We start from the raw sequence: 10,775 nt of genomic DNA on the forward strand, positions 1-10,775 counted from the left end.
CTTCAAGGAGTGGTTTCACCCCTTAAACTCGAGTTACCGCAGCTAAAAAAAAATACGTGTCGATTATTTTTGGCTGCTTTATAAGTGTACAAAGTTTCATCAAAATCGAAGCCGGACCGTTCGCGATGGTTCCTTGTCAGTCGTATTAATATGTGCGCTCATACGTAGGAATAATAAAAAAAAATTCTTTTTTTTTTTTCAATAATTAAAATATGATCATGGTGGTCTTAAAACGTGTATTTCCGTAAACAAAATTTCACAAAATTTTTCATTATGGGTACTTTGCTTATGTGCGCTTACATAGGTCAGAAAGTAAAAATGTGAGCCTTTCTCTCTCAACTCCCACGAGACGGTCCGAAATTACTTCGGGCAGCTTCGAAGATTCGAGAAAGAGGGCATGTGTCAGTTTGTCTTTGTCGACTCACCGAAACTGTACGAGCTCACGTACCCGTGATTTGGCATAGTGTGAGTAGTGCACCCGGTGCTCGATCTGGCACTGTAGTGTGCATCGTGTGCGCTATTTTTGGCCGCGTATCAAAAATGAATACGGTGTAGACTAAGTCTTATTCTACAAAGGTGGAGGTAATTTTGCGTATTGTGGGCAGGTGAAAGGTGTTGTGTTTATTTTTGTAGTTACTTCAACAAAAGAAATTTACTTAAAAATGGTAAATATTCTTCACGAGACGAGAGTTAAACAATGGTTACTGTGTTGCTGGTGTTTCAAACGATATAGGAACGTATGTTTATGAAAGTATCGAAATTTGTTTCAGATGCAATTTATGTTATTATTCAGTCGCCAAGGAAAGTTGCGCCTGCAAAAGTGGTATGTGGCTCATCCAGATAAATTAAAGAAGAAAATTACGCGCGAATTGATTACTACAATATTGGCAAGGAAACCTAAAATGTCAAGTTTCTTAGAATGGAAGGATGTTAAAGTTGTCTACAAACGGTATGTTATAATTGTGCAGTTATTTACAACATAATTCAACAAAGTGTTTTATTTTAATAAAAAGATAATTTTGTTTTATAGATACGCGAGTTTATATTTCTGTTGTGCAATCGAACAGAATGACAATGAATTACTCACTTTAGAAATCATACACCGTTACGTTGAATTGTTGGATAAATATTTTGGAAGTGTAAGTATAAGCTTATTTATCTATTATATGATAATACAATTGATTTTTTATTTGATTTAGTTTTTTTCATTTATCTTACGAAAAAATATTTTTTTCATTAAAGATTTGGTAATACAAAAATGCCATATCTTTGATTGTACTTTTATAACAAATTTGCATTGTTTATATTAACATTAATTTCTGTGTGTTATTAGGTGTGTGAATTAGATATAATCTTCAACTTTGAGAAAGCGTACTTCATCTTAGATGAATTATTGGTTGGTGGTGAAATTCAGGAGACCAGCAAAAAGAATGTGTTAAAAGCCATTGCAGCTCAGGATTTACTACAGGAGGTTAGTTATGGGGATGTACCCATTGAGTTGTGACTTGTTCTTTTTAACGACACTATAATTTTTGTCTGTTATTTTCTAGTAATATGCTCGAATCGTTTTAACATGTAAGACAATCATTTTATGGACTTTGAATTTTAAGAACGTGAACAGTATATTTTATCATTTTTATTGCATTTCGTTAATGCTCGTTATCTTATTTGTATCTGCAAATTTGTTCAAACGATTCGCATAGTATATTTAACTTCCAATAATTCGTGTGTAATGTCCCTATCAAAATACTTAAATTTACATTGATCAATAGGTACATATAAAAAGTACCTAAAACTTTTTGGATGATTTGTATGTGTAGCATGTTTGTAGCCTGTTTATTCTGGGTAGAATAATGTTAATAATGCGGTGTTAAAGGTGTAACAAAATGTCCTTATATTGAATCACTTTCTTAAGTTTAATACATAATTAATATTGTACTATTACATATATAAGTTTATATACAATTATTTTTATATACAAGAAAGTTTAGAGGTACATATTAATGTTTATTTATAACTCTATGTGAAGATAAGGAACATTTTAAGATTATACACAGACCATGTTGAAGTTCTTGGTTACATGCATCCCAAACCTGATTTTGATTTTCAAATATATTATAAAGGGTAAAATGTTGAACAATTTTTTCCTCTGGCATAATTTCCAGTTGATTTTAATTGAATTTAATTGCTAATATTTCGGAAATTAGTGCCGACCAAAAATTTTGTCAGAGGAAAAAGTTGTTCAGTATTTTACCATTTATAACTTCCTTGAAAATCATCAAAATCAGAAAAGGGGCGGGTAATAAAGAACTTCATCCAGATCATTTATAACAGTAATTTTACAACAATAGCAGTTAAAAGAGTATTTGAAGAAAGAGTATTTGTTAACGGCTATGCATTACAACAATATAAAAAATTTGTTTTCAATGTAATTGTAGTCACCGCATTATTTTAATGCCTGGCGAAAATGGGTTGTAATGACACTTCGATGTCGATTAACAATGTAATATTTTCAGTGCATGATGGAATGTAACACCTTTAAGTTAAAATTTTGTAATAACAATGTGTTATTTTTAAGGGCGCGCGAGAATTGATAATTTCGAGTCGGGTAGGATTGGATCTTGTTCTCGAAAGTATTATCGCGATTAGAGATATTTGGGTAGTCCGAAACTCAGGTTCGAACCATTAAGAAAGCGACAGATTTGGGCCAGCAAAGCTATACCAAAATCGATTCTTTCATTACCAAGTCTGCTATCCCATTTTAGTATACGATAAACCAAATGTGGATACGTTTAGAATACGATGTTTCCGATCTGTTCGATTCGATTCGGTTCCGTTCGGTTCGGTTCGGCAAAGATCGGGCGGATTTGATCGGACAACCGTTAACACACAAATATTTGAACAGTTCAAAAAAGTTGATTCAGTCGGACGGATCGACAAATTCGGGTCGCTTGATAGTTTTAGATTATCGGGCAACGTGATGTTTTTGATTATTGGTTCCAAATCGGAAGAAATCTGGCGGGATCGACTGATGTAAAGCTGTCTGGGTATGTTGAATAGTTCAATTATAATCGGACTGATTTGCACTCCAACTCTTGAATGTTACGGGCGTACAATCGAATTCTCCCGACATTTTCGGGTCCGAATCAGAGCTCGGCGAAATGTAATCGCCAATTTCTTTATGGCCTGAGTCCGAATTTCCGCTACCCGTACATCTTTAGTTGCAATATAAGAATAATTGGATTTTCGAAATATGGTTCGGGATACATTTTTTGTTTCAAGTACAACCAAATTGAATTTCAAGTACACGACATTTCGGGAATCCCAATTTTCTTATTTCGCTTGACACTTTCGGAATCTCGATTAACGGAATATCCTTCTGTTCTCGCACACCCTTGGATTTTTTCTTTAGGTTTGATAGTTTTTGTCCCTTTGTAAGTTTGATGTGCTATATGTATATCTGTATTTTTATATTCTGGAACTACTTTTGTTCGTTTATGCAGTCTTGTTTTAAAACGTTTGAAATTTTTATTAACATTTAGCGTGAGTTGTACATACTTGATAATTATTGTTGCAATGCTTGATTGAAAAATCTGTATTATAAATCCCATTATAGATATATATGATACGTACATACAATGATTAGTAAAACTCTTTATCATTATTAATCGTAAATATGATTTATCTCTTTTTCAATATAATTAGATCGTGGAGCCGTTATTAATATATAATTACATAAAATATTATGTAGTCAGGAAAGCATGAAAAGTGACTGCCCGTTCTTTCCAGTGATATTAAGTGTAACGTTTATACAAACAAATGTAGATATAATATGTGTTTAAAAAACATTGTAAACTGTTATTTTTTTCTAATAGCTAATGCTATGTGCATAGAATGCTTATATGCTTATTCTGTTGTTAATGTAAGGGGTTACATGTATTATGAATTTATAATGTATGCAACAGCATATCTGTAGTGGCAAAATTAAAATCTATACAAATTGTTGCCATATTTTATTGACATTAAATATTACGATACAACATCGTTGATATTGTGATCTACATAATGCACAAATTTAATGACAATATAAAATTACTTCCATTTAAAGTTCCTCTTATAATTTACATAATTTAGACAAAATAATTACATCACATGTTTTAGTAATAATTGCTGGTTCTTTTCTTTAAAAAATTTTATGGTCAAAGTAGGTATTTTATACTTATATAAAAAATTTTACTTTTTTCAATCAATTTAAATATGTAATAACTAATATCAATAGGAAAGATACAGTTTTACTTTAAACTAGAGCATACTCATATTTACTACACAATTATAGAATTATTTTTAAATAATTTTTATTTTAATCAAAGCAAGATGTCTTTAATATCATTTATGTGTTAATAATATTCTATATAAATCTTGCATAAGCCCAGTTATTTTATAAAATCATGAAAAACAATTTAAGCATTTTTTAAATATACAAAATACAAGTTAAATAGTCAGTAATATAAGTAAATCCATTTTTCTAAGTTCCTTTTACAAGTAGTTCTATAAACATTTTTAAATTATGCACTATAAGTGTATACATTATAATTAATATATTATATAACTATGAAAATAAGAACATAGACATGTTTTTCCTATTACAAAATATTATTGTAATTACTGTTATTTTGAAGATCATATTATTATTATTTATTACTTCAAATATCTTCCAAATGATTTATTATTATATTTATAACAAAATATTTATAAATTAATGGGAAGAATATATTTTTACAATAGCTGTGAAAGTATAAACATCAATAAATAATAAATTGGTATATAAAACACCATCAATAAGCCACATTAGATCATATTCTTTATTTTATTAAAAAGAGTAATGTAATTAAATGCTTGTTTCTTGCAATAGCATTATCATACTTTATAGAAAGTTATATGAGAAGGATATAATGCTATAGAAATGCTGTTGCTTATAAGTTGTTGAAATGTATGTATATATTTTCAATTGGCAATAAATATCAATCATTGTCAATTATACTGACAGCATAATTTTATGTAATGTTTTTGATCGTGATCCACAAAATATTTTGAATAATAGATATAAGATTTTATGATGCAGAATTATGCTTACATGTTTGTTATTTTTTACACATAATTTAATCGCATGGAAGTAATTTTTTTCATAAACTTATAGTATTTATTTGTCTTATTCTTTATAAGACATATTTTACTGTAAGAAGAGCATAACGAAACAGTGGTTTTCATGAAGTTAATTTATTAGTCATGCTTTGTTAGATCATGATTATGTTAAATTAGTATATATATTTAATTTTATGAGAGTTTTATTCAGGCGATGTTCGGTATTTGTAGGAACATCTTGTAATATTTTGTGATTACTTATTTGTGAAATATATAGAGAGTACATTTAGATTATATCTGTGTTAAATTATTATTATACTGTATAACATATTTTTAATTAGGTAATATAATTACGCTTTCTACACAACACAAATGTTACAGAAAAATATTTTGTAAGATATTTATAGGAAAATATTTTATGTTAATATCAGGAAGTTTATGTATATTCTCAAACCAAATAGGACATTTTACATATATTACTATTCGCAGCGAAATATTTAAAATTTCTGATAGTGACTGTTATTTTAATTATATCATAAGATATAAGTACACGCAAACAATTTTAAGAAACTATTGCAAATTCAGCAAGATGTTTAACATTTATTTATACGCTTCATATACTAATTTCAGTTAGGGAATGTTATTCTTACATTAATGTATCAAAAATACAAGATAAATACATCAACAAGTATTATTAAATATACATTTTGTATGTATATAAAAAATAGTTCAACAAGTATTACCATTAGCATTAGATTATGTATTTACTTGGTCAACATATTTTTTGCCATTGCTTTTATTTATTCAATTTTGTTTTAGTATCAGTTCAACAGGATAAAAAGGTATCTTGTATAATAAATTTTTTATGAAATGTTTTATTCATAAAGTTTAACTCTCTTCGGGTGTACTTCCGAAAAGGGCATACCTCCGATTTTTTTTATACTCTGGGTTCTTACGTAATTTGACGTGCTGATTACGAGTATGATAGTGAAACTTGGCGCAAATTTTATTTTCATAACAGAAACCATGAAAAAACCATAAAAATCATGGTTTTTTTATTTACTTCCGTAAATAAGGAGAATTTTGTAAAATACTTAACATAAAAGTTGTAGACCTCAACAAAATACACATTTTATGCCGTATTGATTTTTGTCATAAAGATAATACTTTCTGAGAAAAATGATAAGTAATTATTCACTTATACGGAGCTACCCTCGATTGCGATGTTCTTTACATATGTTATCTTCTATAACGAACAGCTGTTTAATTTAATGTTTATGGGGATGAAAGCTACGCGTGGAAAGTTAAAAATCCAATGATACAGAAAATACGTGGGCGAGTGAAGAGCTTTGCTGTATTCTTTTCTAGTATTAACTAATGAAATGAACAATAAAACTTGATTTGTGTTACACACACAAACATTTAATATCGTTTTTCTCAAAAACTATTGCCTTTATGACAAAAATCAATAGAACATAAAATGTGTATTTTGATGAGGTCTAAAACTTTTATCTGAAGTATTTTTAAAAATGTCCATTATTTACGAAAGTAAATAAAAAAAACTATGATTTTTATGGTTTTCTTCATGGTTTCCGCTATGGAAATAAAATTTGCGCCAATTTTCACTATTATACTCGTAATTAGCACGTAAGAATCCCGAGGATAAAAAAAATCGGAAGTATGTTCTTTTCGAAAGTTTATCCCTCTCCTCTATAATGTATCTAATATTGTAAAATTGAATAGTCAGATTTAGCTCAACATTAATGTTCCATAACTAAGGACACGTCCAGAAAAACACTAAAGATTAGTCAGAATATTTGTTTGTTTGTGGAAGGATGAAGCTGTGGAAGGTGCTCTGCGGGAGATAGGGCTTTTGTAGGTGCTGCGTTCTTGCATGCCCTTCATGGCCAATCTGACAACCCACATGAATCAAGACCTGGAGCAGGCTCACCCGCTGCATGATGCCATCATACGTCTCTACTTTTTCTATAGTTACTGAGCATCAATTTTTTACTTACCATTGAAAACCCTTACAAATCTAGTATACAAACTTTAGTATATTTTTCTATAGGCAACTGCTATAACTCATATATGAAGAGAGTAATATAATATTAGCTCATAGAAAATCCTCTTAGTAATATTATTGCTTCTTATTTTATTACTGAGTAGGTAATAGCTACAACATAGATTAGTCCCGTACTATGGCAATAAAATTACGTGTATTTAGAAAGCCATTATTTATCTGTGAATACAACACAAAAGTATTTACATAGAGTTTACACAATTTTTTATTGCATAAGAAATTCTTTCTTTACATTTTGTATAGTTTCCTTTATATGTATATGTTTACATACGTATATGTAAACATGACCATATTTATTTTAGCATAAATTAAAGATGAACGTTCTAAGGTATCACTTTTGTATGTGTGTATGTGTATATACATAAGCAGTGTCAATTTTTAATGTTATAATTCTAACAAGGTAATAATACCAATAATAAATGTATGAAAAGGAATTTTTAAGTAATTGTACACAGAATTATATATCACCTTTTCCATGTAATTAACCCAATTTATGTATTTATTTATATTGTATCTACCCTTTCAGGTTTTAATAAGACACTTTATCAATTGTTTCTACCTGCAATAAAATTATTATTAGAACTCTTATTTATTGATTGTTTGCTAGGAAGGTCTTTTCATTAAAGTTGGTCTATTTTATGGTATGCACACCCATTTAACAATAAGTGCAGGGACATTCTGTACATAGCATGCGACACAGACATTTCTATGATTGATGCTTAAGCATTTCAAACGAGGCAATAAATGAATATGTGCTTTGTGCAGCTTTGTGTATCCATACAAGTAATACTCAGTTATATGAAAAGGGTTCAGTTCGCCATTTGAAGCTGCATCAAGGAGGTTACTTAATTACAAAGTAGGTATGTGTATACTTATATATTTTCATTATTGTATATTTGCATTATATGATAAACTGCAGCATCAAAGAAATTGATCCCTCTTCATATACATATATGTACGTTTTAGATATATTTTAATTTAACAATGCTATTCGTATGTTTCAGGAGGAAACTCCACAGGGATTCTTCGAGGACCATGGTCTGGGATAATATTTTCTAGACAATATATCTGACTTAATGTAAGTGGTTTATTTTTGCGTCACAACTACAACATTCCAGAATTGTATTTACTATGAACTATGTTGATTATATTTAAGAGTATAGTACTGCACAGATTTTAATAGATCAGAATCAATTTTTCAAATTAAATTTATACCTGTAATGAGCAAAAATAGAATTTTATTATACTGTTTTCTCTCAATAAACATGTTAACATAGATAGCACAGAAATGAAAATTGTTGTTTCATACGTATATAAGCATAAATAAGTTACTTCTTTACTTTGTTGAAATACCAGCAGTACTATGCTAGATATATGCTACATGTTTTTTGCACATCTTATTTAACCCTCTATATTTCAAAATGCCAGTAATTGTATCATTATTATTCACATTTCATTCTCATGTGGTTTAATCCTTAAAATATAAAAATCTGGACAGTGTTCATCTAATGTTCTTCTATTGTAATACTGCATATATAAAAGCACTTAAATAATAAATGACAAAAAAATAAAGTACCAACAATAACTACACATTGTTATCCAATAATTAAAACATCAAAGATTTATTTGCTTGAAAGAAATGTAAGTAAAGTAGTTAATTGTTTATATTTGAAATATTATCTCTGTTACTTATGCATTTTAAGGATTAAACTATTTACCAAAAATTAAGTATTGTATATACAGTATTTTATATAATCAACATTTTATAATATTGCAATAAAGACTATGATATTATAACGCAATATAATTTTTAAGTGAAATAATTGTTAATAATACAATAGTATTCTGTAATACATATGGGTAAAACACAATTGCATCTACATAATTAAATTATGATCTTGACTATTATTTCTATTGATATTATTTTTCATTAAAAAAAAAATACGTTTCTTGTAATGTATATTACATCAGAAATGACAGTATTTTATTATGCAGTAGAAAAGTCAATGAAGATAACTGCATGGAACAAGGAATTCTATATAATTAATGGCTATCTCCAATTAAATAAATTTTTATTAAATCTTTTAAAACACGATAACAATTTAAAATTGATCATCTAAACTGGTTGAGGACTTAAAAATTAGCCATACTTTTAATACAATTTTTGCAGTACTTTCTTGGAGCATAATCCTTCTTTTAGATGGTAATTATAATTAAAAGTATTAAAGTTTATACATAGAGGGTTAAATAATGAATACTTAACAATATTATTACTATATATATATATATTCTTTGTAAGGTGCTTATTGGATTTTCACGTACATTTAATTACATTGTTGAACCAAACTACATATAAGTATTACAAAATTTATCATGCTTTAGTAATCTTGATTCCGTAGTTATATTTTTACGTTTTATATATAAATAATTGTTAGCGATTTCAATTTAAACATTTTTAGATGTATTGCTCAAAAGCAATGCTATCATTCAAATTCAAGCAAATTAATACTAAAAAGAGGATAAAGCATAACATTTCTTAGATAACAATGTATCGAAGTAATAAAATTGCATTAAAAAAATTTTATGAACAGAAACAATGAAGATATTAGTAAGCTGATTAAAATTTGCGAAATTCGTATTTATTGCAGTTTGGAACGATATTGACGATTATAAAAATACTTCGTTCTAATAAAAAAAAAAAATGGAAAATAACCATTGTTGAGAAATGAAGTTTCTTGTTAACAGATACATCATAAGTGGCTTGATTTAATTATGTTCTGAATAAGTAATATAATACAGACAGAAAAATCGGGATCTTCGAGAAACTGTCATAATGTTATTAGATAGCAAACAATTTTAGGAATTACCTTAAAGTCATATTAACGATATTAATTTTTGCAAAATAATTGATTATACTATATCTTACATTCAGTTATTTCTGTACATTGTATCCATATGAACATTAATATTATCAATCTGCAATTATGTTACATTATTTTAATGGGAGGAAGACAAAAACTTGCTGGAATTATTATAATTAAATGCTGCAATTCTTAATGAGTCAACACATTTTTATTAAAATGCATTCATATTAATTTTTGCAGTAATCAATTATTCATAAAGGGAAACAAAATTTGTCTTGTAACAATTAACAGTGACAGGCTTGACTTTATTGTTTTCATCTCAGTTACACACTGTGTCCAGGTTTTGTGAACATTCAGTTTTTTTTTTAGTTAGAAAGTTGTTTGATTTGGAAGAGAAAATCTTTGTTGACAATTGCTTGGTTCAGTTGGTTAATTCATCAAGTACATTTTTAAAGAAATGATGAGAAAACATTGTTTTACATAAATTTACTAGTAGAGACTTTTAGTGATAAAGTAAAAATTCATTTATTTCAACACAGAATAAAATCATAAAATGTAACAGTTTTTCATTAATAGTGCCTACAGAGAAAATGGAGGTACAATTTTCAAAAATGTATAAGGGGAAAAAGTCACTGTTTTACTGTTGCGTTTTTTTTTTCTCCAAATCAAACATTTTTTGTATAAAT

General features: G+C 28.1%; 1 protein-coding gene across 2 annotated transcripts; it reads left to right on the forward strand.

Annotated features, from left to right (window-relative positions):
- The first annotated feature begins 495 nt into the window (after positions 1–495).
- LOC122397087 (AP-1 complex subunit sigma-2) lies at positions 496–8,804 on the forward strand. 2 transcript variants are annotated; one of them, XM_043395971.1, is made up of 5 exons: positions 496–665; positions 771–949; positions 1,031–1,139; positions 1,334–1,471; positions 8,230–8,804. In XM_043395971.1, exons 1-5 carry the CDS (start codon positions 663–665, stop codon positions 8,272–8,274), a joined length of 474 nt encoding a protein of 157 aa, XP_043251906.1. In that variant the 5' UTR covers positions 496–662; the 3' UTR covers positions 8,275–8,804. The 2 variants fall into 2 exon arrangements, with proteins under 2 accessions (XP_043251906.1, XP_043251898.1); XM_043395963.1 differs by lacking the exon at positions 8,230–8,804 and adding an exon at positions 6,977–7,659.
- The last annotated feature ends 1,971 nt before the right edge of the window (positions 8,805–10,775 follow it).

Source organism: Colletes gigas, unplaced genomic scaffold, assembly GCF_013123115.1.
Source record: "Colletes gigas isolate AHSC1104 unplaced genomic scaffold, ASM1312311v1 Colletes_gigas_Sc00001, whole genome shotgun sequence".
In the NCBI taxonomy this organism is placed as follows: domain Eukaryota; kingdom Metazoa; phylum Arthropoda; class Insecta; order Hymenoptera; family Colletidae; genus Colletes; species Colletes gigas.

Bases quoted from the DNA above. Each gene is read 5' to 3' on its own strand.
- LOC122397087 (XM_043395971.1), top strand. The intron at 1,140-1,333 runs GTAAGTATAAGC...GTGTGTTATTAG, and splicing joins TGGATAAATATTTTGGAAGT to GTGTGTGAATTAGATATAAT. The intron at 1,472-8,229 runs GTTAGTTATGGG...CGTATGTTTCAG, and splicing joins CTCAGGATTTACTACAGGAG to GAGGAAACTCCACAGGGATT.